The sequence below is a fragment of the Seriola dumerili genome, unplaced genomic scaffold (genome assembly GCF_002260705.1).
Source record: "Seriola dumerili isolate Sdu_G_001 unplaced genomic scaffold, Sdu_1.0 BDQW01000017.1, whole genome shotgun sequence".
In the NCBI taxonomy this organism is placed as follows: domain Eukaryota; kingdom Metazoa; phylum Chordata; class Actinopteri; order Carangiformes; family Carangidae; genus Seriola; species Seriola dumerili.
In genome coordinates, this window is record NW_019174272.1 from 11,108,116 (window position 1) to 11,134,908 (window position 26,793).

Consider the following 26,793-nt stretch of genomic DNA (forward strand, 5'->3'; position numbering starts at 1 on the left):
CCCAGGTCGCAGTTGAGCAGTTGACCCCTGAAGGGTCTTGACAATTCAAACACAAGAACAGTGGAGCGCTAATGGCCTCTCGCTGTGGATACAGCAGCGTGCCTTTACTCTCTCGCACATCTTTGCCATCAACCTTCCATAGCTGCACAGCTCTGTATACATAACAACAATATGCAGACCCCTGGATGAAGGAGCCGCCGCCTTTATGGGAGCTGTTAAATATTTCATCACATGGCAATCTTTAGAGTGAGACTACGGATTTTCTCAGTGAGTTGAGAAGAATGCGAGGACGGCGCTTTGGGGTCAGGGAGAGGGAATGGCGAGCAGAGGAAGGGCAACGAGAAGAGACGAAATCGGCAAAAAAGCAGATGCGGAAAAAAGATGAAAGGAGCAAATATAGAGGGGAGCTCTGAGTGGAAGCCGTGAAGGATGCGTTCTCTGGCAGCAGCATCCCCTGCCTCCCCTCTCTGTCCTGCCTGCTACGCCTGCTGCGCTCCCATTCTCCCCTCCACAGGCTCACAGTGCTGGTTTTGCCTGATAGGATGATTTGCCACTTCATTACTAATTGATAATCGCCGGAGAGAAACGCTCATTAGCCCAAGTGCTGAATAGTGCAGCTAGCACGCTGACATTTTCAGCTTCTCCATAATGGCTGTGTTGATGTTGGCGAACGTGTCTCCTCCTAACACAGCACAAAAACAGGCACTGTGGCAAAGAGATGAGGCCGCAGATAGGGACGGCTGTAAGTTGGAGTGAAGAGGTGGAGAGGAGGCTGTGGAGCACAATCATGACCTGTCTGCGGGAAAAAAAATAATCCCAGTGCGCTGTATCAACGAGATTTAATAGTTGTGCTTCCAGCATACACCACTAACTATCCTTTACTAACATCCAATGATTCTATTGAGATCAGTGCTTATATAAAGGGTATTATAGGAGCAGTACATACTGATTCATTCACATAGTATTGAACCCCTATACACTGGAAAAAAAAAAAAAAAAACAACGTGGAGAAAACTAACACACACGAGCAGTGTACAGGCTCCGAGATCCTGTTTTCTCTATCAGCTTCTTACTGTGAGTGATGGGGTCTGACAAGAACACAACACTCTGTCAGACTGAAACAGTTTCGGTTATTTCACATTAGATATTCCACTGTTTCTTATTTTCTCTGTGCTCTTCTCACAGGCTTGAAGCAAGTGGAGCTCTGTTGCAAAAAAGGTGAGCAGTATTTAGCAATATTCAATGTTTAAAGCAAAATCTGATGACAGATGTGGGATTGTTGCCTTTTGTTGTGAATCAAATGTGATGAAACCACAGCCACTCAGTCCCGAAGAAGCAAATGAATTGAGTTTTTGAATGTTAAACTCTGAATGAACAATACAGGCTTTTTTTTTTTATTTCAATAATACAAAAATTCCAAATTTGCAACCAAGTTTTCAGGAGCTTCATGACAGATTTTCATTAGTCTAAGTCAAGAGTAGCTGAGTTTCAAAAGGATAGTGATTTCCAGATGTGATGGATGTAAGCATATGAGAGCTTTCTCTAATACCTTTTTTACACCGAAATTGGGTATAAGCGGGTTTTATAAACACAGGTACACCCACTAAAAAAAGGCAATTGACCCCTTTTTATGCCGCCAGTGTTGCAGAAGCTCGCTCTCACTCTTGCAGCCGCGGTGTTCCTGGTTTAACAGCACAATGCTGGGTAGGTGACAGGGCTGTTTACACTGTGTGTGCTCTGAAAGACATTACAGCACAGAGAAGGTTCACCCGGGTTTTGTGTTTACATCAATGCCGATCAGAGCCGGGGCCCATGAATACCCGAGTCTACTGCAGAGTCATTTGACCAGGTACTGAATGCAGATTGTACCCTTTTCTAATGCAGACAAAAGCCCGACCAGTGGAAAAGGAGCAGCTAACATAAGTTCCTAAAGATTGAATGCTGTGCACTTACAGCAGTACTTGGTGTAACCCTGCAGGATCTTTGCCTCAATTGAAACACAGATATTATTACCACCTTTTATACCCTTATCGCTGAAGGCTTCTGCTACTTAAATGCTAACAAAAACCCTCTGACTTTTGGTGCAAGGATTAAAAAACTAACTGTCGGACTTCTTGAAAATCAGATATGCCACAAGGGGTGGTGCATCCCAGTTCTACATGACATGACAACCAGTTATAATGTTTATAGATGTGGTGTACCTAATGTTGGACTAGTGGTTGTTATTAATTTGCATGTATGAATATATCTACAGTATATTTGCCTATACTGTATGTATACATATGTTTATATGTATGAATATGTGAGCAGTAGGTACGTGTATCTCCACTGAACTGGGGTTAAAATCTTCAAATACATTAACTTCCACATGATTTGTTTTCTTTCAAACTGCAACAATGAAAAAACTTGAATTGTTAAAGCAAATAGTCAAATAGAGTAGTCAGTATGCACAACCCGGGACCATGAAATAGACATCGTATTCTCAAAACCTCAAGAGCCAACATGACAAAGCTGAACTGACTGCAACCAGACAATTTGCCCTTAACCAGCCACAGCGCACCTATCAGGCATAAAGAACAGTCCAGCCTGGAGTTAGGAGACTGTGACCAATCAGCTGTGAGGACTTGTTTCTCCCATTCGGTGCGGTCACACACCAGTGCCCTTTACAACACCTCTGGGCTCCTTCTGCTCTTCTGGCAGCCGGCCCTCCACTAGCTGGAATAATATTGTGTAATTGTTATTGACATATTGTGACTGGGAGACGATAAGCAAGAACGTTCCCTCCGTTCTGTAAAATTAACAACTTGTGACACGTGGGTGGACTCGGGCTGGAGTCGAGCTGACAGCTGCAGTCAAGAGGGCTGCCCTTCACTTCAACAGGGGAGTAAATAGTCTTTCCACATGTGAGGCTGCTCTCTATCACTGATCAATAATACACAGTATTGGCTGCAGGGTCTGGCAAGTGATCACTGAGCATTAAAGATATCACCAAAACTAAGGAATACTTAAACCTCCTTTTAATAAATTTCTCCCTGTTCTCTGACAGGGAACAAGAGCAAGAGAAGAAAATAGAAAAGGTCGCACACATACTTTTTATTTCAACAATAGGTCAAATGATTATGTATAATGTCAAAAGAGTCTCTGTTAATAGCAACCCACAGTGAATTATCACTGACACCCCTCCTACAGAGTGTGTTCGCATCTTTCAGTTCATTGTTTTGGTTTTATGCCCCACAACTTCACTGTTATAGTTCAGCCTCACCGCTCTCACCACCCACATTTCCAGCTACAACAGGCAACTGCTTTCAGTGATTTCAATGGTTTCATGCTGTAACAAAGCTGTTGTGTTTACAGCTTGTTACGGTGCCATTGGGGGCCGATATATAGAGATGTTTTTGGTATTGATCAAAATGTGCTGCAGTTGCAGCAGTTACTGAAAACTGTCAAATGAAGAAATCTTCGGAAATCTGCATGCTGGACTTTGGTTTCTTTTATTAAATAAAAACTAAGCCAAGCTGTGTGATCCATTAACATTAGGTGGCTGAATATAACGTTGATATTCATGTCGATAAAGCTTAAAGTTTATTTGAATTTGAATTATTTCATTTGGGACCTGAAGTGTATTTGCTGGTCACTCCTGAGTTGCACTCGCTCTTCATTTCTATTGCTCTATTGTTTTTTCCATGTTTTGTCTTGACTCTAAAATCCAAACAATTAATAGAGAAACTGCCTGAAGCGAAACTTCAACAGTATTTTATAACAAATTACAATGAGAAACGTGGTTGATCCCTGGGCCGGGCCGGGGGTGGGGTGGGGGTGGGGGGTGGGGGGGGGGGCAGGTCAGAAGTCAGGGTCAGTCATTGAGCAGCAGCTCTGGAGCCAATAGGGCTTCATGAACCTCATGAACCCTGACGTTCATCCTGTTTCTCCTACCGCTGGGTCACTGCCCTGTCTGTTGAAGTGTATTAAAATGTGGATGAGAAGCCCTGAAGTCTACAGGACTGCATTATTGCTTAACACCATGGTCGATCCCTCACTCACTCTACGAGTTTGAGTCTGACGCAGGAACACAACAGAGAGATATTGGATATTGAAGACACAACGGCCACAGAGGTTGGTTAAAAAAATAAAAAAAATCTAACTGTGTTTTTTTCATTAGACAAAGGGGAACTTACTGACATTCATGCACTTTCCATTTGCCACATTTAAAGCTAGAGTGTGGGACTTTCCCATATAATGAACGTCTGTTAATTTCAAGCCCTTGCCAAACAATGTTCATTAAGCCTATCACTGCCAAGTAAATCTCTCTGTAATTGACAGTATACTGGAGTTTTAAATCTAGTGTCTGTGGAGACATTCCTGCATTGGCACACCAGTGGCGATGATTGGTTTGCCAGAGCTAAAGTAGGGAGCAACTGTAGCGATGGAGCAGGCTACAGCAAGGAGTATGACGGAGGTACAACCTAGGGAGCATCTAAGAAAAGTTTTTAATGCTCAGATAAAAAGGAGAAAAAGGAAACTCAGCGTTCAGAGGAAAGTTTAAGTTTAAACTAGAATTACCACCTCGCCGTTGTCTGCCTCCGCCACTCAGACTAGTTTCAGACAGACAGGTTACACCCCTGTTTGTCCAGAGTCATATAATATAATATTAACCATTTTTGTGAAATTGCTATGTGAATTCTTGAATAATGGCTAAAAAGTGTTTCTGTGACCTTTGAACCCCAAAATCTAATCAGTTCACCAAGTGAATGTTTGTTCCAAATCTGAAGAAGTTCCGTCAAGGCGTTATTGATATATCATGTCCACGAGGACGGGACGGACGGACAACCCTCCGGCTGTCGCCGGCGCAAAGGCATTAAAAGAAAGCGATCCACATCGAGGACAAACATGGATTAACAATGATGTGGCGTCTCCTCACTGGAGAACACAGTCTAACATTACATGCAAAAGAGGAGAGTTTCAAACACGTTCTACGATGTGCTTCATATCAATAAACAATGAGAACTGTTTGTTATAAAAAAAAAAAAAGCATGAATGTCAGTAAATCTATTGATGTATTTTGATTGTTGATGTATTGATTACAACAGTCAGAACAGGGAAAAGTAACTCATGACTTCGTACCTTTCATCTCTCCCATGTCCAGGGTCTTGCCCAGCTGCTCCAGCAGGTCCGCTCTGGCAGCGTTCTTCTTGTGCTTTTTGCCATCATAATGTTGCTGAGCCATGCCGGGGTTGTTGAACCAGGCGTTACATAGCTGGCAGTAGCGGTCAGAGTCGCGGCGCTGTCGCGGCGAGGTCATGGGAGACGTTTCTGGGGAGCTCTTTACAGGACTGGGGGACGCCTCTGAAGCAAAACAACAACAACAACAACACATTCAACTGAGGTTGAGCAGAGTTTTAAACAGTTCAAAAGGAGACAGGTGTTTCAGTTAGTTATCATTATTATCATTTTTTTACATAGCAAATTAATTCAAATGGCCCCAAGCATGCCTATAACAATATAATAATTATATAACACTGTGATTTAAAAAAAGAATGATTTGGTTTTTAAACATGGTAATTTCAATAATAAAATGTCTGTGTTTACAGGTTTACGGAAACAAATATTACAATGTATTTATAAATAAAAATAATCTGTTATAGTTCCTGAACATTTCTGAACATTTATAAGGATAGCTACATGCTGTCTTCCTGTTTCAATACATCGTCTGCGGCTATACAACTACACTGACGGAGTCAAGCAGAGGTCACTAGGTAACAGAGAAACCAGTTCCTTGTTTTCTGCTCTCTGTTGTTATACTTGACATATATCATGTTAGTCATGTGAGTTATACGTTTAATAACCAGAGATAATAAGCTAGCATATCATCCTGCTACTGGGTTCTGTCCTTTCACTTTATACCATCTCGGAGTTATTTCACTAAGAATTGCATTTGGCTGTTATACACAATTTAACACAATGTAAAACTCCAGAAATTTTATGTTTATGTTTTGACAAAGGAAAATGAAACCTGATCAAAGTGGCCACCTCTAAATTCTCTACCTGGGAAAAAACACTGCTTAAGAACAAAATAGATTTACTGCAAAATGCTTTAAAAACAATATATACTATCACTAATCTATATAATATTCTTTATTGTTTTTTTTTTTTAAAGTAAGTTATTTAAAAATGTACCAAGACTGCAGGCTTGTCAACACCAGCAGAAACACAAGCGGGCTTTTTAAGGAGGAGATTTGTAGCCAGCAGACAGAGATCAATATAAGGGCTTTAATGAGCACTGATCAGCAGCAATGTAACAATGACTGTTGCCCCGCTAGCGCAGCCCACTGAATAACAAGCTGTTATCTCCATTAAATGCCTGAAGAGGAAAACCTAAATTCTACTTGGCAAACGGAATAAAGAGCCTGCTCTTCTCGTGGCTGCCCACTTGTGCCTTCATGCATGGATGACAGCATTAACCCCAAACGAGTGCCGCGTTGCACTGAGCGTTCCCCGACACAAAACAGCACTATCAACTTAATCAGTTTTAACACTCCAGTGCTCGACCCACCCTAAGTCAACATTTAGTTTTGTCCCATTACGTTCCATTACACCAGTCAACATTTCAAAATGGCAACTCCAGTGAAAAACATAGCGGAGGGAGAGAATGTATAAAAACCTGAGCTGTCAGCATTTTGCTCTCAGGTTTAGAGTTCTCTGTTCTTCAGTGCGTCAGAGCTGAGCCATAGACACAGCACAGTTTACATTTGCATTATATCTTCACTTTCAGCACTTGGCTGATGCTCTCATCCACGGCAATGGGCTATTATGTAGGATTTGAATCTGTGACTTTGTGGTTATAGGGTGACCTCTTCAAGTAAAAGGCCAATGTAAACTGTCAGACGTAATTATATCACTGTAGTCGCCTTGGCAAGGAGGTCAGAGGTCGGCTACAGAACAGCAGTCCTGGAGCTGTTCTGGATTTAATGCCTTGCTCAAAGGAAAGTAGCTGACAGAGGGAGGGGTGTGCATGTGCCATTCGATTCAGCAACCGAATGTGAGGACTCAAGCTAGCCATTTCATGACCAGCCAATCCTCTGAGATTCAGATTAAAAGAGCCCCACATACAGTAGGAGACCCACTTGCTCTCTGCTTATCAGTAGCTTTGAATATACAGAGAACTAATAGTATAATGCTGCATCAAACCTGTTTTAGACACATCTGGCATATGAGACATAACCTGAAAACACAGCTCCTGGTTTCAACAATAACATTCAGGCAATTACCAGGAAGTGCAGAGACAGGGATGACAGGATGTGAAAGGGAGAATTAGGAGGCTGTGGGAAACTCAAAGACAGTGAAATATTTACTCTTTATGGAGATGACAAATAAGTCAGAGGGAATAAAAGGGAAGAAAAGGCACGTATTGATTCCAGGACAACAACATTAATTCACACTTTTCATTTTCTGTCCTCCAAACTTAATTTAGAGTTTTTGTTACCTCTGCCAGGTTGGTTTTGTTTTCATGTTTGGTTTGGTTTGGTTTGTCTGTTTATTTGTGTATTTGTCAGCAGGATTACCCAAAAAGGTGGTGGCTCAGGTAAAAATCACATGAGTGAATCCAAACAAGCACAGAGGCTTTACATGAAGCTATGCAACAATGACAAGTCACTTAACAACAACTTTCACATAAGACTGAAATAATTATTGAAATTTAGGCAAAACGATCACCTATTAAAGAGTGCTCCACTGATTTAGCATCACACTCCTAAAATACTGTGGAACTCATGATAGACAGTTTAAAAAAGCTTGAAAACTGATGCAGCAGAACCAGAGATATTTTCTTTTTTATCCTGCACTTTCTTCTGCCTCGTCAAAACCTGGCGCCCGCATTATCTGCAATGCAACTGGACAACACACAGTTGAGACAGAATGTGTGATGCTATTACTAGCTAATGTAACCTCGAGCCTCTAGCCTCAAGCAGAGATGTGGAGCAGCTACAGAGGTCTGGCAACCTCACTTCTTTCTAACTCCACACACACAGATTCTTTTCATTTTCAAACTAAAGTAGTCTTAAGTCCCTGTGTTTCTGGTTCAATATGTACTCTCTTTGTAGCTCTTTTTCTGTTTACACTAACTCCTGAGGGAAATATCAGGCTCTTTCACTGGTTGATAACTGTGTCTGTCTTTAGAGGTGTTCTGCTGCCTGTTGCTGGGATGAGAGCAGTGAGACTGAACCAAAGCAGTAAAGTTGTGTGCTTGAAAACCAAAACAATGAGTTAAAGACACTAAAACTTTGCTCTGAACTGAGGGGAACTGCAGAGTCCAGTGGTTATATTCTCTGAGGGTTTGCCCCACCAAGTGACCCAGTTTACGTATACAGAGTCATTTAATCCATTGTTAATATCAAAATATTTATTAGTGCAGCTTTAACCAAAAAGTAGAAGCCTACACATAACCACATGTGAGATGCAAAACTCAAACTTCAATCTCCAGAGTCAAAATCCCACACTCATGCTATGCCCACTGTCCACCTCAAACACAGCAGGTCGCTCTTAGGTTTAGTTTAGCATATACTAAAGGTCCCATATTGTATAAAGGTAGATTTACTTTATTTTTGATTATAGATCAGGTCTAGGTTCTATATTAATACTGCGAAAGTATCAAAGCGCTCAGTCCACAGAGAAATGCACACAGCCTGTATTCAGAGACTGAACCTTAAAACCAGCCGCCAGGACTTCTGGAACTTTGTGATGTCACAACAAAGCAGTCAGCGCCCTCAGCCATGCCCCAAGCCCCACCCACCTAGACCCACCATCCAACTTTCCTGGATTTGGTTTCTCTGAGTGTTTACCTGAAATCTGCTGTATTTTCATTCAATCACTCAGAAAACAGCCAATCAGAAGAGAGGCTCTGAGCCTCACCGACTTGTTGTCAATAGAGCTCAAGAGAAAAGCCTGAGAGAGGAGATGTAAAACCACATTGAGATGGTTTTTGGTTTTTAAATCCACAAATATATCTTCTTATAATCAACAATTCAAATAAAACACAGAAAAAGTATAAAATATGGACCTTTAAAAAGAGCTGTGAATAAAATATTTTAGATTATTAGAGGATTTATTGGTCAAATCTCTTGTGTGAAAGACGCGCACAAGTTGAGAGGAAATGAGAAACAAAGAGAAACACTGGCAAATAATTTTCTGCAAATCCTCAGGAATTAAAGGGGCATGATTACAAGAGCAAAGATCATTTATCATCATCAGTACATCCTCTGTTCAGTATCCTCCTCCAACAAAGTGTAATCACCATCTGATTCTCACGGCTTTTACAGCACAGTGTCCTGGCCGTTTGTTTAGCAGCCCACTGGTTTCACCTAAAGTCTTTATGTTCAATACAAGGTGGCACACTCCTCATTCATAGCAGGCTGTTATTACATGATGGCTCTCCAGTTTCATTGATAACCCAGAAGGCACATAAAGGAATGAAACCATTTCCTCCCATTAAGTGCATCATTAGAGCCGTACTGTTTAACACCCCTCTGTGCTTTGATTGAGGCTTCAGCTCAGTTCAGAAGGTGGAGCTCATCGCCATGAGGCAGATGGAGTCGGTTCCACGTGCGGTGTGGCAAACTTGGAGAAAAGGCCATTGCTTCTCTATATTACAGTTTTAAGCACCGGCAAAATAAAACGGTGCCTTATTCTGCTGCACAGAGATGAATTCATGAGCTTTGGACACGCTGTGCTCAGAATGAACAACACACTTAAAACCACTCTGGGAGGATTGCAGCTTTAAAAAAAAAATCTTTCTGAGAGGAAGATTTTTGGGGAGAATTATCAGTACAACAGCGAATGAATCATCCCGGCCTGATGCCTCTTGATTTATTATCATCAAGTCAATAAGAAAGTGCACATGCCACATTTCATAATGGCAGCCTTGTAGCCGGTTAGTCAGAGGACACACATACGTGCACACGCTGCAGCAGTTTATCGGCCTGATAGGCTCTCTGCTGTCTGACCAAATGTGAGGGTGACGGGCTCTGCCTGTTGGTTCAGATTGTGAAAAGGAGCGGAGACTGAAGCAATCCAGCACACAGGCGTACAATGCAGCATTTCTACGCTTCTACAGTTCTAGCTGAGTGTTAGTACAATACTGCAGTAGAAGCTTTAATGCTCAATTCATATAAAGGCTTTGATCAATGTGGATATTTTCCAGCTTTGGGTGGAAGCTGGTAGAAGTAGATATCTTTTCTCACCTGTGTGTTCATGTGAAGCTGCTTGAATTGTAACTTCACACATAGACAACACTTGGGTATCACCCAGTCACTGAAATCAAATAGGCAGATGTCAGAGCTGGCAAAGGCAGAATACACAAAAGCCAGGATACTTTTACGGCTGCACAATAGCTGAAGGATAAAATATGAAAAATAAATCACATCAACAAAACAAGACTTAAAGTCTACAGGCTCACCAGCTACCTGGGAAGTTTGTAAGTCTCATTGTTCAGAAAACCAAACTATCACATAAACAAACCAAAGTATGAGACAAATTGAACTTTTGACCTGATGACGGAGCTCAATGAAATGTCAGTTGAACACCACAAAGATCACAAAGACCATTTCAGCACCAAATTTCATAGGAATCCATTCAATGGTTGTGGAGATATGTTATTAAAATTTACACATATGAACCTGCTGGTGGCACTAGAGGAAACGATGAAGTATAATGGGATCACCAGTGATGGAAGATTCATCTTCTGGGCACCATGAATGTCTGCTCCAAATTTGATGGTAAGCAAATGAATAGTTGTTGACATATTTCACTCAAAACCAAAAATGTCAACCTTGTGGCAGTAAAGGGAGTCAGTGGATTTAAATCCCTCCCTTTCCACTTCAGTTTTAATCTGCTGAAATGCCACCATGATTTAGGGGCAATTGTGTTTCTGCACTACAGGCAAGGTGCAAATTGCTTTTTGGAAATCATTCTAATTTTTTCCTTTTTTTTTTGGTTTGACTTTTCTTTTCTCTTATTTCACCTGTGGGTAAATCATAGGCAGCAAAGGTTGTTTTTCCTCGCTGGGGTTAATTGTGAGCTTAATTATTTATTGATAAAGGTAGGGATTTTGTAGCATTGGACCAAAGGATTGGACATTACAAAGTTAGTTTCAAGTGCTTTATACTACTACAATCATCTGTGATGGACTGGATCACCCGGAGAATGAGGCGGAACAGAAGCTGAATAAAGGAAATCAGACAGGATTCAAACAACTGGTCATTTCTTAGTGCGACGATAACCCCAGCTAGCCTGATTCTACCACTGCCGCTGCTGTAAATTCCTGTAGATGTTTGGATTTTAGTCACAAGAAGAACTATCTGTGGGTCATCTGACTGACACCTCTGTAGCTGCTGAGCTGTTTAAATCTGAAGGCTGTATTGTACCAAGTACAGTATGTGTCAGTATGTCTCTACAGCAAAACGCTCCCGTCTTCACAGTATTGGTTGGAATTTGAAATGATTCGGATATTCCAATAGTAGATCCTCAGTAAACCTCCTCTATGGCAGTAATTAGTCATATTTCCATCATTTAGTGTTTGTCTCAAGGGAGATGCGTAACACGTTTGTTTGATGAAAAGCTTACATTTCAAAAGGCAGCTTTACATAATCAGCCTTATTTTCTTTTTCTTTTTCATGCAAATGTATTTTACAAACTACAGAACAGCGTTTGTTTGGGTGCGGAGTTGAAACCAACAGGAGTTGTGAGGTTTTGATGCAGCAGTAAACACTGTCGGATTGCTTGGACTTTATGCTGCTCTGTGTAGATAGTGTGTGGGTTTGTCAGCTGTCAGTTTAAAGCTTGTGGTAATTTATTTATTCAGCTCTTTTATTTGCTCTGTTTTATGCTCTAGGAGTCTGCGTGAGTGAAGATTTTGCTCATCACTCTCCAGCCTAGTTAATAGCAGAAAACTGAAAATCCATTAACAATCAAATCTACAGTAACAAAGCAAAAACTTTCCTTTCATCTCCTCAAAGGCTGGAAGAAATACAGTTTTCATGTGCCACACTAATGCAACATTTCAATTCTCAGCTCAAGTAACACATGTCATTTTGCCTGCACTAGTTTCAAGCGCTAAGTTGCATTTAAAAACCCTATCCCCTCCTTACATGGCATTTGTATGCAGAGAGAAGCAGTACAAGGTAGACCTATTTAGTGTGAACAGAGTTATAAATCTGAGGAGATTCAGCATCTGTGAGAAAGGGAGATCAAAGTGCTCTGAATCCATGCACTTATCTCTTCCTACAATGCTGCTCCTTTTTGGACTTTCAACCCCCCAACCCCCAACCCCTAACCCCCTGCCTACAAACCTGTTCTGTACGCTCAGGAAATGAAACGTTTTCTCATATTTTCCACTTTCTCTCTGAGGAAGAATCTGTGGGAGCTGTGCTGAGCATGATCTCCATCCTGGAGATTTACTACGATCTGCCAGGCTGAGGTCTTACAAAGCTCAACCTGCACTGCTGACTATTTGTCTAAAGCAATGGTTCTCAAATTTTTATCACATCAAGGACCCCTCACCGGAGTGTTTGAAACCCATGACCAAAATAGTAAAATACATTCTGTCATTGTTTTACGTATGAATGGAATTATAGTGAAGATAAATTATTCCCTTTTTGCTGGAAACCCCAAGGGACCCCCTCAAGATCCCGTAGGGGGGTCCCAGGACCCCGCTTTGAGAACCACTGGTCTAAAGGACAATAGACAGCAGTTTAAAGTCGACTAGACGACTTTAGACTTATTTACGAAGTCTATCACAAATTACCATCAGGGGCACAGAGTAACGTCGCATCTACTCAGACTGCAGATAAGATCTGATGCTTGGCTGCTTTATCATGTGTGACTCATGTCTGTGAAGACACTGTGCAGCTCTATTGGTTGAAGAGAAGACACTTTTGAAGCCGCAGGCCTCAAGAACAAAGTTCCATGTGAGATAATTAAATGTCTGGATGTTGTCAACTCAACAAAAGGTCATTGTGACTGAATGAGAAAAATCGAAGTGGGAGATTTTTGGTAAAATTCCTTTGACAAGATTAATTTTTGTAAACAAATAAACAATACAACAGGCTGGGATAATAAGTATTATGGCTGCTTCAGTCAGATCACATTGGACTGAAGCTGCTTTGAAACATGTGAGTCAGGAGATATTGAGAGCTTGTTGCATCGCCTGCTGTGTGTCTTGTGTTGTGGTGCTGAGTGGATTGCGCTGGCAAATAACTTTATGATGCATCTTTTCATTTGTTTCTCTCTCTGTCTGTTTCGGCCTGGCTAGTCTATCACCCCAACAAAACGGTGCTGCAGATTTTACACTTGCTTTTCCCACACATCCAGCAGCTATTTGTATGAATTTACATCCCCTCCTCCTATAGTTTGTGCTTCACGACAGGAACACCTTAAAAAACAATTTTACAGAACCTCTGATCATTGGTAGTGAATGTCACGAGCTACACTAATGGCTCTGTGGATTGTACTTAGCCACAGTGGTGGTATGAGCTAAATGATAACATGTTCATAATGACAATGCTAAACAGGTATAATGTTCACCATCTTAGTGTAGCATGTTGGCATGCAAACATTTGCTAGTAGTACAGCTGAGGCTGATGTGAATGTCATTTTCACAAGTACTGGACAGGAATACATTAAGTGCTGGACAAAGTCAAATTATGACCTGGTGCTGGCGCTAAAGGAAAAGTTAGTGTTAAGGTTAATGTGAGAATCATCAAGGACAAATACAGTTTTTCCCATGGAGAACATTTGTTGAGACAATTTAGCTAGCATGGCTAAAACAGCATTTCACAATCCATTTCCATAATACATCCAGTGTTATGACTACCTCACTACTGTATCTGTTGAGCCCTGGGTCAGTGACATCTTCATTGGTCTATCAAAAGTTTTTTGTCTTGTTGCTCCCAGCTGTAAGTTTAAGTACACACTTACGGCTATTCATGACACTGATATTGTTATAGCAGCACTGACTTTCGTGCTGGGTCCCTCCACCATGGATCTCTAAACTGTAAATACATGAAAATGTAAAATGGTCTGAATGCTGCGGCAGCCCCTCAGATAGTTTGAGAAATAGTAGGAAACCCACAGGGGAATTTGAAAATACAGGGCCCTTTAAATGTTACTGCTACGATACATGCACTTTAACTGTTGGTTCAGATGTATATAGTCACATAACAGTCCCAGCTAAATGTGAAGGAACAAAAAGGAATGGCCATATTAACCATAATGCTCCAGATTTCCTCAAATCATCTCCCAGTAAATCAGTGCAGAGAAAATCCTGTATATCCCCACATTAAGCTGCAGATGCTAAAGGAAGTGACATTCATGGCAGCTATTGTGCTTACGGCCCAGACACCTGGAAACAGGCCAGAATGTGGAAATAGTGCTTAAAGAAACCATGTGGAGGAATATGAAAATACATGTGGCTGTGATTATGTAAAATACTAATGACAAATTAACATTCATTCAGCCTGCCCGTGCTCTAAAATAGTAACTGAATTGGAATTGCAACACATTGCAACATGAGCAGTTAAACGCACGCAGATGAGCATATGCTATATGGGTCACTGAAAATATTCACACCAACACATCTGGGCCTGAACAGGGCAAAGAGGGGTTATGTTTTAGCTTATATAGGCTATGTGTAATACTGGCCCTGTGGGAAAAGCATTAAACATGAATTTCAACTATCAGGTTGCTTATGCAGGGCTTCTCTACACTGTGATTATGCATTTTTGAAATGTTTATCATGGGTTCTGAATAGGGGGTTATGGACCCAAAGGGAAGATGCACACCATCTGTTCAAAGAGAGAGAAAAAAAAAGCATCAGGTAAAGTTTATGCGGCTCTCCTGTGACAACAGAGGTGCTGTATATTCTCATCAGTGTCTCTAGAGGTTTTTTTGAACAGAACCGTGTACCTTCACAGATCTTTGGTGTTTGGGGTGAGTGAGGGAAAAAAAAACAAAACAAAACAAAAAAAAAAACATGCTTGGGAAGCTAGAGTTTTTGCAACTGTATACCGGCTGGAACAACATGGGTCCCGAGAGGCAGGAAGATCAACAGAGGAACTCGGCCAGTCGGCTGACGTTACTTATGTAGAAATCAATATCCCGGGTCTCCTGGTGCCCTGGATTTATCTTCCTGACATTTTCTATCTGTAACAGATCTGTACAATAGAGGCGCTTTAAATTACTGTTTCAGAGGATAAAACACGCTGCAGTCCAAAGCCAGCAGTTAGATAGATGGATCTGACATTTGTATTTCATATCTATGAATACTAAAGGAGAGGGTTAGTGTTTAAATGCAGCTTCAGGTATTTCTACACTAATCCATGAGATGCACTTAATTATACTTTTTTTTCTTTTTCTTTTTTCTTTTACAAAGATAATAGGTGAAAAGCTGAACGTTAGCAGCTGCACTCCAATGCTTTTCTGTCATTCTGTTTCTTTCAGGTGGGGAGGAGGTTCCTCTTTGTCCCAGCAGTTTTCTGGATGACAGTGCGATTGATGGCTGTGTCACCCCCTCTTTTAGCCGGGATGGAGCTGCCTCTGTTCTGAGCCGTTGGCCACAGATGGCATGCTTAATGACTGTGTCTGTCACGGACATGTGGCAGAGAGAGCAAACAGCAAAGGGCGCTGTCTGGGTGCTGCATCATGAGACCACAATCAGCAAAGTACAAACACAATCTAATAGTGTCAAAGTTTTCTAAAGTTGCAGCCAAAGTACATCACTATTTGGTTTATTGACAAATAATTACATATATGGAAATATTGGCTTGGTGGAAAACATTGGTCCTGGTTGCTTCTAGATGACTGTCTGCTGGACCTGGCTATAAGCTTTATAAAGATTTATTTATTTATTGAACATTCTGCCTGCCTTTCATTTTCAACTTCTCTTAAACCTCTTCATACTCATTCATACATTCATGTTAGAAACTTCCCTCAAACGTTATACCAGTCGCCCCCCTTCGTGCTCACCATATCATATCATAGTTTTGTTTTAATTGCAGTTGACGTTTAAAGGCTCTTTTCAGACGTTGTATTGCACAGAACAGAACGTCCAGACATCATCGCACTCACTGTTCACTTCAGGTTCTCAGCTTCACAGAAGATTAAACTGTGTCATTAAAAAGGAACTTAACACAAAACCCAGTGTTCTCACTGGTCCCCAGTCACTAGTGTTAATCGTTATTTTCCTTTTTAAAGAGAAAAAGGAAACTAACAATGAACATCAGGTGATGTTTGTCATGTAAAATGTATCATGTTCACCATCTTCAATTAGCGTGTTAGCATGATACCATCAGTGGTGCTGGAGGTTATGCCAATGGATCACTAAAGTTAGAGGACACTGTCTGGGAATCATGAATTTCTGTACAACCTTTTGTTTCAGTCAGTAAGAAAGAAATGCATTAGAGAGTTAAAAAGAGATTTACATATGCAGCTACAGTTTAGGATTCTAGGTGTCCGTCTGAGGTTCTATCTTGGCATTAAAGGTTCTACATTTTTCACTTTTCCATGTGTTTCATATGAAGTTTTAATATCCATAAGAAGATATAAATATAGTTTAACGTCTCTGGAGCTCTAGTAAGAACAGGACTATTCTGTGTCGGTCTCTGAGCCTCTTTTCTGATCAGCTGACTAGGCCAAACACAGAGAATGGATTGTAGCCTACTACTGTAACTTGGTAAAACCCACTGTTAATGCAAAGTGTGATGTCCAGTCAGTGCTGAAATGAGCTGAACAGACATGTGGGCATGGCTGAGGGCGGTTGCACAGTTGTGACATCATAAAATTACAGAAGTCCTGATGGCTTGTTTTAAGGCTCAGTGTCTGAATACAGGCTGTGTCCATTTCTCTGTGGACTGAGCGCTTTGATACTTTCACAGTATTTATAGCCTATAGCACCTAGACTCACAAGGCCAAAACTGTCTTTTGTGAGGTCACTGTGACCTTGACATTTGACCGCCAAAATATTGACAGTTCATCCTTGAGTCCTAGTGAACGTTCGTGCCAAATTTGAAGAAGTTCCATCAAGGCATCAATTTCATACATCCGTACGAAAGGACAGACGATCCGAAAACAATATGCTGTGGGGTAGGCTCTGACTGTTGCCGGTGCGGAGGCATAAAAAGACATGGAAATCTCACTTTTTACAATATGAGACCTTTAAAACATCTGAAAACAGCTGAAATGCATCCGTTTGGTCAGGAGGAGAGATGGCAACACTGAAGTGACTTCAGCCAGCTGTAGAGTAAAAATATTAGTATCAGTTTTATTTTTTTAAGCTTCAGAGTTGAGTAATGCCCAAAAACAACAAACTGACTAATAAGGAGCCCAAAACTTTCCTGAAAAAAAATATAGCATTAAAGATAAATGATAAACAAACCAAATCTCCTAAATGAAAAACGTGAAAAAAAAAAAGACAGATATTTTTTGGAATAATGTGAAAATGAGCTTGCCCTTAGATCAGCCATGAATTGAACAGAACCACTGTACCATGAAAAAAAACACAAACTTCAGGCTCTGTTTCGATCACGCCCTAAGAACATAAATATTTCAACAAGCCAAAGCAAGAGCAGAGAAAGATCGATATAGAACCCCTGGAATGAAAAAGAGCAGAGCCCACAGGTGGATGCTGGGCTGTAAATGTGTAAATGCAGCACAGGAAGCAGCAGCAGCAGGACGGTGCTGCAGCACTTGATGAACGTTTGGTCATGATAGTTGTACAGCTGATTGAAGTGACCAAGAGAACAGAGCTGCACAAGATTTCAGACCCATTCAAATCAGAATTTAAGATCTTATTTTCATTTCCTTCGTATCAGGTGCACAACAGAAAGAATATTTAATTTCCCTTTGACTTTATCAGTGTAAGTGTTGTACAGCCTCTGTATTTGGCCTGAAGTAGCTCTGTAGATTTTACCTCTTCTGTCCTACTTTCTATGCTTAAAAGCTATTCTTGTTCTATTCTACTGCTGCAGTAAAGGAATTATTCTATTCTTTTTTTCCAGCCAGAGGGTTCAAGGACTGATCCGACAAACATTAACTCAAAGACAAGAGGTTTGTGTAGCAATCTACTGATTCAATCCTTCCACTTCAGAGGGAAAAAAGGCTGCAGTGGCCGAGGCAGTTCTAATACAGGATGAATTCGGGACGGTCCAACAATGGGAGAGTTCAGATAATACCACTATAAATATGCTCCGCCTTATCAGTCAACAGAAAACTTCAAACAAATTAAAAGAAAAGTAGTGGTGAGGGATATCTAAGAGCTCAAAGTAAAACGCAAAGCTGTGAATTGCATATAAATGACTCGGTCAACTGGTGTGCCAACAAGCCAAAGCCAGAGTAAACAAACAAAGCTCAAGGCTGATCTATTCACAGCCACACTCCTGTAGAACAATCTGAAAATACTATGTTCACTGTGTTTTCTCATTCACTGTTTCCCCCTGTGACCTTCACTCATTATTCTCACAACAGCCCATTTGTAAATAGATTCAAGGTGAGCGGCTGTCAGCGGATAACAACAGCAAGACTTCAATCACCCCAAGGCAAAGAAAAGTTGGTGATTAAATCTAAATAACATGCACACAGACACACACAGAAAATCATTAAAAAAAAAACAAAAAAAAAAACAGACAACCACACCAGCTTGTTTGGCTGCTGTTAGGAAGTTGTAAACTAGCCCCAAAAATCATCACATGCTAGACGGGTTTACAGCCACGCTAGCCGCTTTTTTGAGGCTTCACTGCTTTGAGCTACATGCTAACATCAGTATGCAAAATGCTCACAATGCTGAGGTGTACCAGGTTTAATGTACCGTGTCCACCGTGTTAGTTGAGCGTGTTAGCATGGTTTGCTTATTCACAATAAAAACAATGAACAATTGTTATTGGTGCTAGAGGTTAGACCATTGTGTATCACAGTCAGTCAGTGGGTTACGCTGTCTGGGAACCATGCGTCGTCATACGTCAGGTATGATGTTTAGATATTTCACAGGAGAAGTGAAACCTGACCCGCTGGTGGTGCTAAAGGAAAAAAGATCAGGTGATCACAGAAGTCCCTGCGATTCATTCTCTGGGGACCGTGCACGCCTCTACCGAACTTCATGACGATTCCGTTTTGAAGAATTTCACTAATAAACCAAAAATATTAAGGGGGCACTAGAGGAGAAGTCTGTAGGAATCATCCTCTGGGGACCATGAAATACACTGTAGCCCAGCTGATACTGTATACATAAACAACAATCTTGATATTGACTCCTTACATAATTTTAAATGACACAGTGTCTACGTTCAACCATTTATGTCTGAACTGCAGTAACCAAAGAGTGATGTTCCCCTCTCAGATTCATTGTAATTCTTTCTACGGATAAGAGAATGTTCAGTATTTTACAGTGAAAAGCAGAGATAGCTTACCAGAGAAGTCAAACTAATTTGTATAGCATGTTTAATGTGTTGTTAAAGCTTGTGTGATCCCTCAGATTTAACTTACTGGAACAGACAAAAGAATAAACAAAGAAAGAATAGCAAACCCCACAGCAGATGACACTGGCAAAATATGTTTAATTATAGTGGATTCTGTTTCGTTGTTAGTTTGCTGGAGTGGACAGTAGGAGAGAGTAGCCTGCAGCCCTCATGCCTCAAAACTGAGTACAAAAGAAATGCTGGAGGCACAAGTTGGCAACTGACCATCTGAAATGATAATCTTAATGGAAGTGATGTGTAAATGTCTGTTTATGCCTTGTTTGTTGTTCCGTTTCCTCTCAAAACGACATTAGTTTTTATCAAATGAGGTTTGGTGATTTATGGTTTTAATGTGGGAAACCAGGACCATGTCCAGATGGTATCAGAGTACTGTAGTAGCTGAATGTGGTTATTTAAATGAATATGCTTATATGCAATACTTTATTACTTCCATAAATTACTCATGTTCCATGCCATAAACATTCCCATCAGATTTAACAAGCCAAGTGAGTGAGTCACATACTTATAGTGACTCTGTGGGACAGAGGGGCAGATCGCTCCCACAGGACAGAAGCTGTGGAATACTCAGACATAAAGGTGACTGGGGACTTGATTGAAATCTTGATTGAACCATCACTGTAAAACTAACATGCAGTGCATGAGCAGATCCGCTCTGGTAATACTACTGTTAATCAGACAGGTAAAAACTTTGGACTAAGTCATCAATGTTTTCATTTATGCTAAGAAATGTGGTCAGCTCATGCCATCATGTTTTGATCCCCACTACAACCAAAAAATAAAATATAAGGTAACGTCATCTTCCCAGTCACTACAAGCTGACTATAATGTTATTTTGCTTATATTATATAAATACGGCTGAATGATATGCAAAAGAAAAAAGAAAAAAAAAGAAAAAGAAATCATATTGTGATTATTTTTGGCAGATACTGTGATTGCGTTGAGTTATGATTTGAGTTGGACTGATCATTTTCCATTTTATTTTCACTGAAAGAAATAGAAAAATGAGGATGGTGTGACTTTTGTTGGGACTTGTACACAAACAAACATGTTCCCTAATGTCTGGGTAAGATGATTTGTAGGCCAGGCCTTCTCTGTCAGATCACAATGCTTCAACTTATGGTGTGTTGTGACACATTTTACCTTTAACCAAAAATTGTAGCTCCTGCGATTTGGATACTGCACTTGGCAATATTGCTATGTCGGTAATGTTTCAATTAATTGTGCAGCCTATCATAAACTATTCCCTTACATTTGTAATTTATGCCTTGAAATTACACATCATCCCCTTGAAGTTACTAATTTATTTGTGTAAAATACTTGATTCATTCCCCAAGTTTAGTAATTCACACTTTCAAATTAGGCCACTTAATGTGTTGGATCAAGTTCAAGTTCATTATTTGTGTCTCTCAAATTGCTTAATTTGCTCCCTCCATCTTGGAGAACCAAAGAGAACACCAGACTTGCAAGCAGGAATACTGAGGTCCTCACACCTGAACATGAACCAAATGCACAACTCAACAAAGCAAAACATACAGGCCGAGTAAGAGCTGTATAAACAGCTGTTGAGGAAACAAACTTCCCATAGACACAAACAAAGCATTCATATGACTGAAGTATGGATTTTAAAGAGAGGTAGCAACTCATGCTAACAGAATGAAAACTATTCCATTTTTATCAGCTTCAATAAAGTTTAGAACTGATTTATATCTGATGGAATGAAAATAAGGGCAGACTCAAAACAGTAAACAAATGTACACAGAGGATTCTTGTGTCCAATTACAGCAATAGTGTAAATGTAATTTGTTCCTCCGGTCCTTGGCCATGCTACTGTATAGATTTGGCCTTTGGACTCCTGCTGTATATTCTGACCCTCAGGGCACCTCTGTGTGTATGTGATGTTTCAGAGCACTGAATCAAGACACTGCCCCGTTACACAATAATATATCAGGCACTGGCCATGCTATTTGTTAGGACTCCAACTCAGAAAGAACAGTGGGAAAGATGTAGGGAGAAAAGACACAGTCCAAACTAAGTGCTCCATGATTATTTAAAATCATTTAGTTCTATTCCACTTCACACATACATAACAACACCTCCAAACATTGTCAACACATATGGCGTCATGCATCTCATTCCTTAGTTATTTTTTCCTTTCAATAATAAATCCCCTTTGGAAACATGTAGCTCCTCCATCATTTATACCCACAATGCATTTTAAACAGGGGCTATACCTTTGGTTGTGATGGCGGGCTGCTCTCCCAGTAGCAGCTTTAGTCTCTTGGCGTGGATTTTACCCTGGTAGTGCGACTGTGCCACCACTGCTGAGGTGAAGGACATGTTACACAGCGTGCAGCACTTATTCTTGTCCACGTCGCCCTCGTCGCTGCCCTAAAAGAAACACAATAACATCTTATCAATGATACATCAACATTCATTTATCTGTGGGAGCTTTAAAAACAGGATTCAATCAAACAAGTCACGTGTATTACAAAGAAAGCAGCGTCTTGTTCTAGAAGACAGCTGCACATTGAACACATCACTAATCTCTACCACTTCTAATTCAGATGAGGGGAGGGGTGCCACATTCCTCGCTGAAAGTGCTTTAATCCTGGCGGGATGCAAATGGAGTCGAGTCTGTTTTAAGGGGTGATAGTGGAGCTGATGGTGGACCGCTCCCTGAGCCTCCATCTGTGCAAGCTGCACCAAAAGCCATTATCCTCAGAGAAGGCAGAGGACACAGAGAAACCCGCCAAGCACTGAGAGATGGATGCTGCCGGTTTTTTTTTTTTTTTACTGAAAAGTGAGAGGGAGGAGAGGAGAGGGTCAAGGAAAGGCTTGATACTCAGAGTGGAGGAAGAGGAGAGGAAAGCGAATTCCATGACTTCATTCAACTGTCTGTTCCTCTGCCTGGCGCACTCCATCAGATACAGGAAGTGAACAGTGTGTAGAAATATGTGTGCGTGTCTTTTCAGCTGAGTTGTCTCAGCTTGAGATGAACCGAGATAATGAGCCCGTTCACCTTCATGATATTCATATTCTAACACTAACAGTTACAACTTTTTATCATGTTTCTGCTAATGTAGCCTTTTGTAGGTTATTGACACCAATGTGTTTAGATGTGTCTCAAACTGACAGCTAGTTTTTCATGTTCGATATTATTCAAGACAAACTGAAATTAAAATACATCATTTCAGAGAAGAGATCAATTATTTGTTTTGACATGTTTTTTTTAATTATCGTTATTTTTTATTTGTACATTTATGTTTTTCATCGTTTTTTTCCATACATTGGTGTTCTCCAGTTGATTCTCCAGCATTAGTTTTTGGTACCAAGTTTGTTTGGTTTTTTTATGGTTAAATATTTGTGTCGACTGGTACAAAAACAGCTTCCTATATTAATTAATTCCAGTTGTGTACAATAGTTGATGTAAAACTGCTGAAACTCACAGGTTTGAACATAATATTGTACAGGAGTGGACCCATGGCAGAGAGAGCCATTATATAGTGCAGGACAAACATAACACTGAGTGTGGAAGACCATGCCAATATTAGGAGTGCTCTGGAAAGCTTTCTCTCTAGGCAGCCGCATTGTCTCCTCATTGGGAACAATTTAAAAAAAAAAAAACCCGCTGGTGCTCAGAACAAATGCTGTATGTCTTGGCTACATAAAGATGAATGAACATGAGGGTCTGCTCAGAGACGAACATGTGGCTGTTTCTGATTTGAATCGACCTCCCAACAGGAGCTGGATGCAGTTTAGATGCTGTTCCAGAACAAAAATGGTTTGTCTTTTGAACAAAGAACAATCCAAAACAGTAGCACTGCTTCTAAAGGCATTTTCATATTAACACTGAAAAACAAACGTCTTGCCATGCATGTTCCATGTTGCCTAGTGCAGTATTTACCACTCAGGAACTCACTGTAGCTCTGTACCAAGCAGCAACCTCCAAGGCTGAAAAATGAAGCCAACACAGAAGTACCAAAAACTGCACTTCTAAGAATGACCCGCGAGTCAATCCCCATAGACTCCCATGATAAAATGCCCAACTTTACAGCAGAAATAAACATGTTCACAGCCTGGTACAAAAAACAACTTTAGTCTCTATAGCTAATATCCTCCTTCATGACAACTGTATGGGGGCAAATTTTTATATAACTCAGTAGTTCAAATTCTATTAAGGCTTAAAGTTCTACATAATTGAGGGTGTGCAGCTTTGAGTGACAGGTGGGTGAGCATATGCTTGCCACAAGCCGGCATGCACCGAAGTGGTGACGGTGGCCCATCCCACTCCGAGTTTCAAAACTGAGTGATGTTGCGGAGGCTACATCCATCTTTATTTACAGTCTATGCTCTGTACTAAACTCTGCCACCTTAGCTACAATGCTACTGTTGCTAGCATTAGGTTGAGTAGGTTCAAAGTCTCAAATAGTGTTTTTTAAACAGTGCATGTTCCATGTCTTTTACCATGCGCGGATAACTGCAGTAACACAACATATGCAATCTGGGATCATTAAGTGTACGGCACTTTCATGCAGGTGCATATGTATGCACTTATTCGTGCAGGATGGGGGGACGATTATTTCAGTGCTTAGAACACTGAGCTCCCCCTTCAACACCAGGGACGCTACAAACGTAGCATTTTCATAGCAACAGTTAGCATACTGACAGGTTCTGTTAGAAAGAGCTGCCGGTATCATAAACTATGACACTTGCCTTTGACTCATAAGCTAGCAACAGCCTAGATCTTCATGGTCCCCAGAGCACGTGTCCTACTTTGTTGATCAGTTGACTTTTCATCGTGTGCCACTATGAGGTTCACAGTTTTGTTTTTCAGTCAAATGTCTCGACAAATACAGAATAGCTTGGCAGGACCTTTGATGCAAATTTCCATGCTGCCTAGAGAAAGAGAAATGTCTGGTGATACCATAGCAAACACAAATTGATATGGATTCTGTGTGAGTGTTTTAACAATTCAATTGCATTGAGTTGAGAAGCCTCTGAAAAAGGACTGTAAAAAATCTATCCTTCAAAGACAACAGCACATTCTTGTATCTATATTTATGGTCAAAAAGAATTTGGAAAGTAGCCAAACTAATTACAAATGCAAACTCGTGATTTAAGCCAATGTTTCCCTGCTTGTACTCATTAAGAATGCTGGACGTGAGCCGGGTACAACAGCTGCCTGTTTACACTGACTTCATTTTAGAGCCTTTTAAACACCATTTGCTTTTTATTCTGCTCTGACGAACCAATAGCTGATTTCAACAGTATTCAATTACTCTCAGCACCACTCGATCACTTTCAATTTACCAGCAGAAGGACTCTTGTATTCAATGCATTAGTCTGTGGTTTATACAGAGAGTACTTTCACTTCTATCCAGAGGAAGGCACGAATGGACGAATGGATTGGACGGCTCATCATTCACCTGCTGTTCCTCTTGTTTGTCAATAATTGCATCTTTCAGCTGACCGTCTCTTAGTGTTACAAACATATGGATTTAATATCTTTTTATTTCACATGAAAACTTATGGTAACAGACATTGCTGTTGTCTGTGTAGTTGTTTCAGTAGCTGTTTACTCTTTTGTTGGGGGAGAAGTCCATTTCAAACTTTATTTGTACTTGAATTTTAAAATCTTTTTAATTAAATTTTTTGTTTAGCTTCATTGTTTATCACTGTTGTTTGCTTGGTTTCATATATAACAAATATAACATCAACCACAAACAGTTCAACATCACTGTGTGCTAAATATGAAGCTACAGCCTAGAATTGGTTAGCTTAGCTTAGCATTAAGTGTAGAAAAAGGGGTAAAACGTTGCCATGGTTCTATTCGAAGGTAACAAAATATGCCTTATAGCACCTCTAAAGCTCACAAATTAATGCATCTTGTTTGTTGACTCACAGAATTTGAACTGTGAGCTTCAAAGTAGCATTAGTACCTTCCAACTGCCCCATCCACTCCAATGTAAACAGAGCAGAAAATCAGGAGACCAACAAGAGGCAGGCCATTTTTAATTCGCTATACATGCCACATTTCTGAAACCACAAAGATTTTTATATCAGTGCGTTGGACAGAGTCTCCTCTCTCAGAAAATAGTGAACTTTAGGCAATAGTGGTTACAGTCTTTGATTGCAAAGCCAGAGTTTGAGAGGTGTGTCTCACCATGATTCCTGTTATAACCAGGTGTAACTAAGCAGTTACCATCACTATGGCAACCATTAACTGCAGCTGGCCACACACAGCTGATTCAGATCAGTTGATTAGACTTGCACACGCTCATAAACACACAGATAAACAGACACATACACAGAGACATACAAAGACACACAACCGTACAACAACCTGGCAGCAGCACACCAGCAGCTCATAGCACAAGTCATTCATTTATCATTGTGGTTTAGCTCCAGCTGTTCCTGAAATGGGAAAATAGTTTAGCTATGAGGGAAGTTACTAAGACAGAAACAGTCTGAAACTCTTTGTCATTTAGGCTCTTCCTACATGTTCTTAATTTTCTGTAAAAAAATGTATTTCAATTTTCACAAAAAATAATGATTTTCACAGCTTGATTCAGCTTTTTGACAGTTTCATGCAAATTTCAGGCCATTCATAAAGCAATGTTTGGCTTAGGCTATGCATGAAGCAATGTATTTCAGTTTCTCTGTGTGTAGGCTACTTCAAATGATTTTATAGATGACACACCTTCAGACTTTTCTCACTGAAATTTTCCCACTTTCCCATCTCTTAATACTACTTCTTCTTACAAATTTGAACCAGCAACTCAGTGTGGCTTCAGTTTGGGCAGAAGCAGTGTTACCACTGCAATTTCCAAAGAAAATTGCAGTTTCTAGTGAATACATCTTGTTCGTTTAACCCGTACGAAAACTAAAGACTAAAATCAAGAAGGGGGTTGTGTGCTGGGTGGAGTGACTTTGTAGAGATGATTACCTCATGATGATAAGATTCCCATACATATAATTTAGGGAGTTTTAGAGGTGCTGGTTGGCAGATAATTTTAATCTCTGGCCCCCTTGTTATGTTAAGATGGGCCAATCAGCTGCTTTATATTTAGCATCCAGGCATGAAGGTTTGCCTAAATCTTCTCCTTTAATTCTCATAAAGAAAGAAAATAAGCATATTTCACAAAATCTAACTGGCCAAGACGTGTTTTTCTTTAGTTTAAGTCCAAACTCCAACCAATCCTACAACTTTCTACACTGCAGCATGATACAACATGACAAGGCCACTGTTGTGATAGATAGCAAAGCCAACAATGGAACC

General features: G+C 40.5%; 1 protein-coding gene across 1 annotated transcript in view; it reads right to left on the reverse strand.

Annotated features, from left to right (window-relative positions):
* Positions 1-26,793, reverse strand: part of zmat4 (zinc finger matrin-type 4) — a 144,873-nt gene that overhangs the window by 43,997 nt on the left and 74,083 nt on the right. The window contains exons 4-5 of the mRNA XM_022752943.1: positions 21,746-21,902; positions 5,122-5,343 (exon numbers count right to left, since the gene is read on the reverse strand). Coding sequence (XP_022608664.1) covers positions 5,122-5,343; positions 21,746-21,902 — 379 coding nt within the window. The remainder of the gene's footprint in view (positions 1-5,121; positions 5,344-21,745; positions 21,903-26,793) is intronic.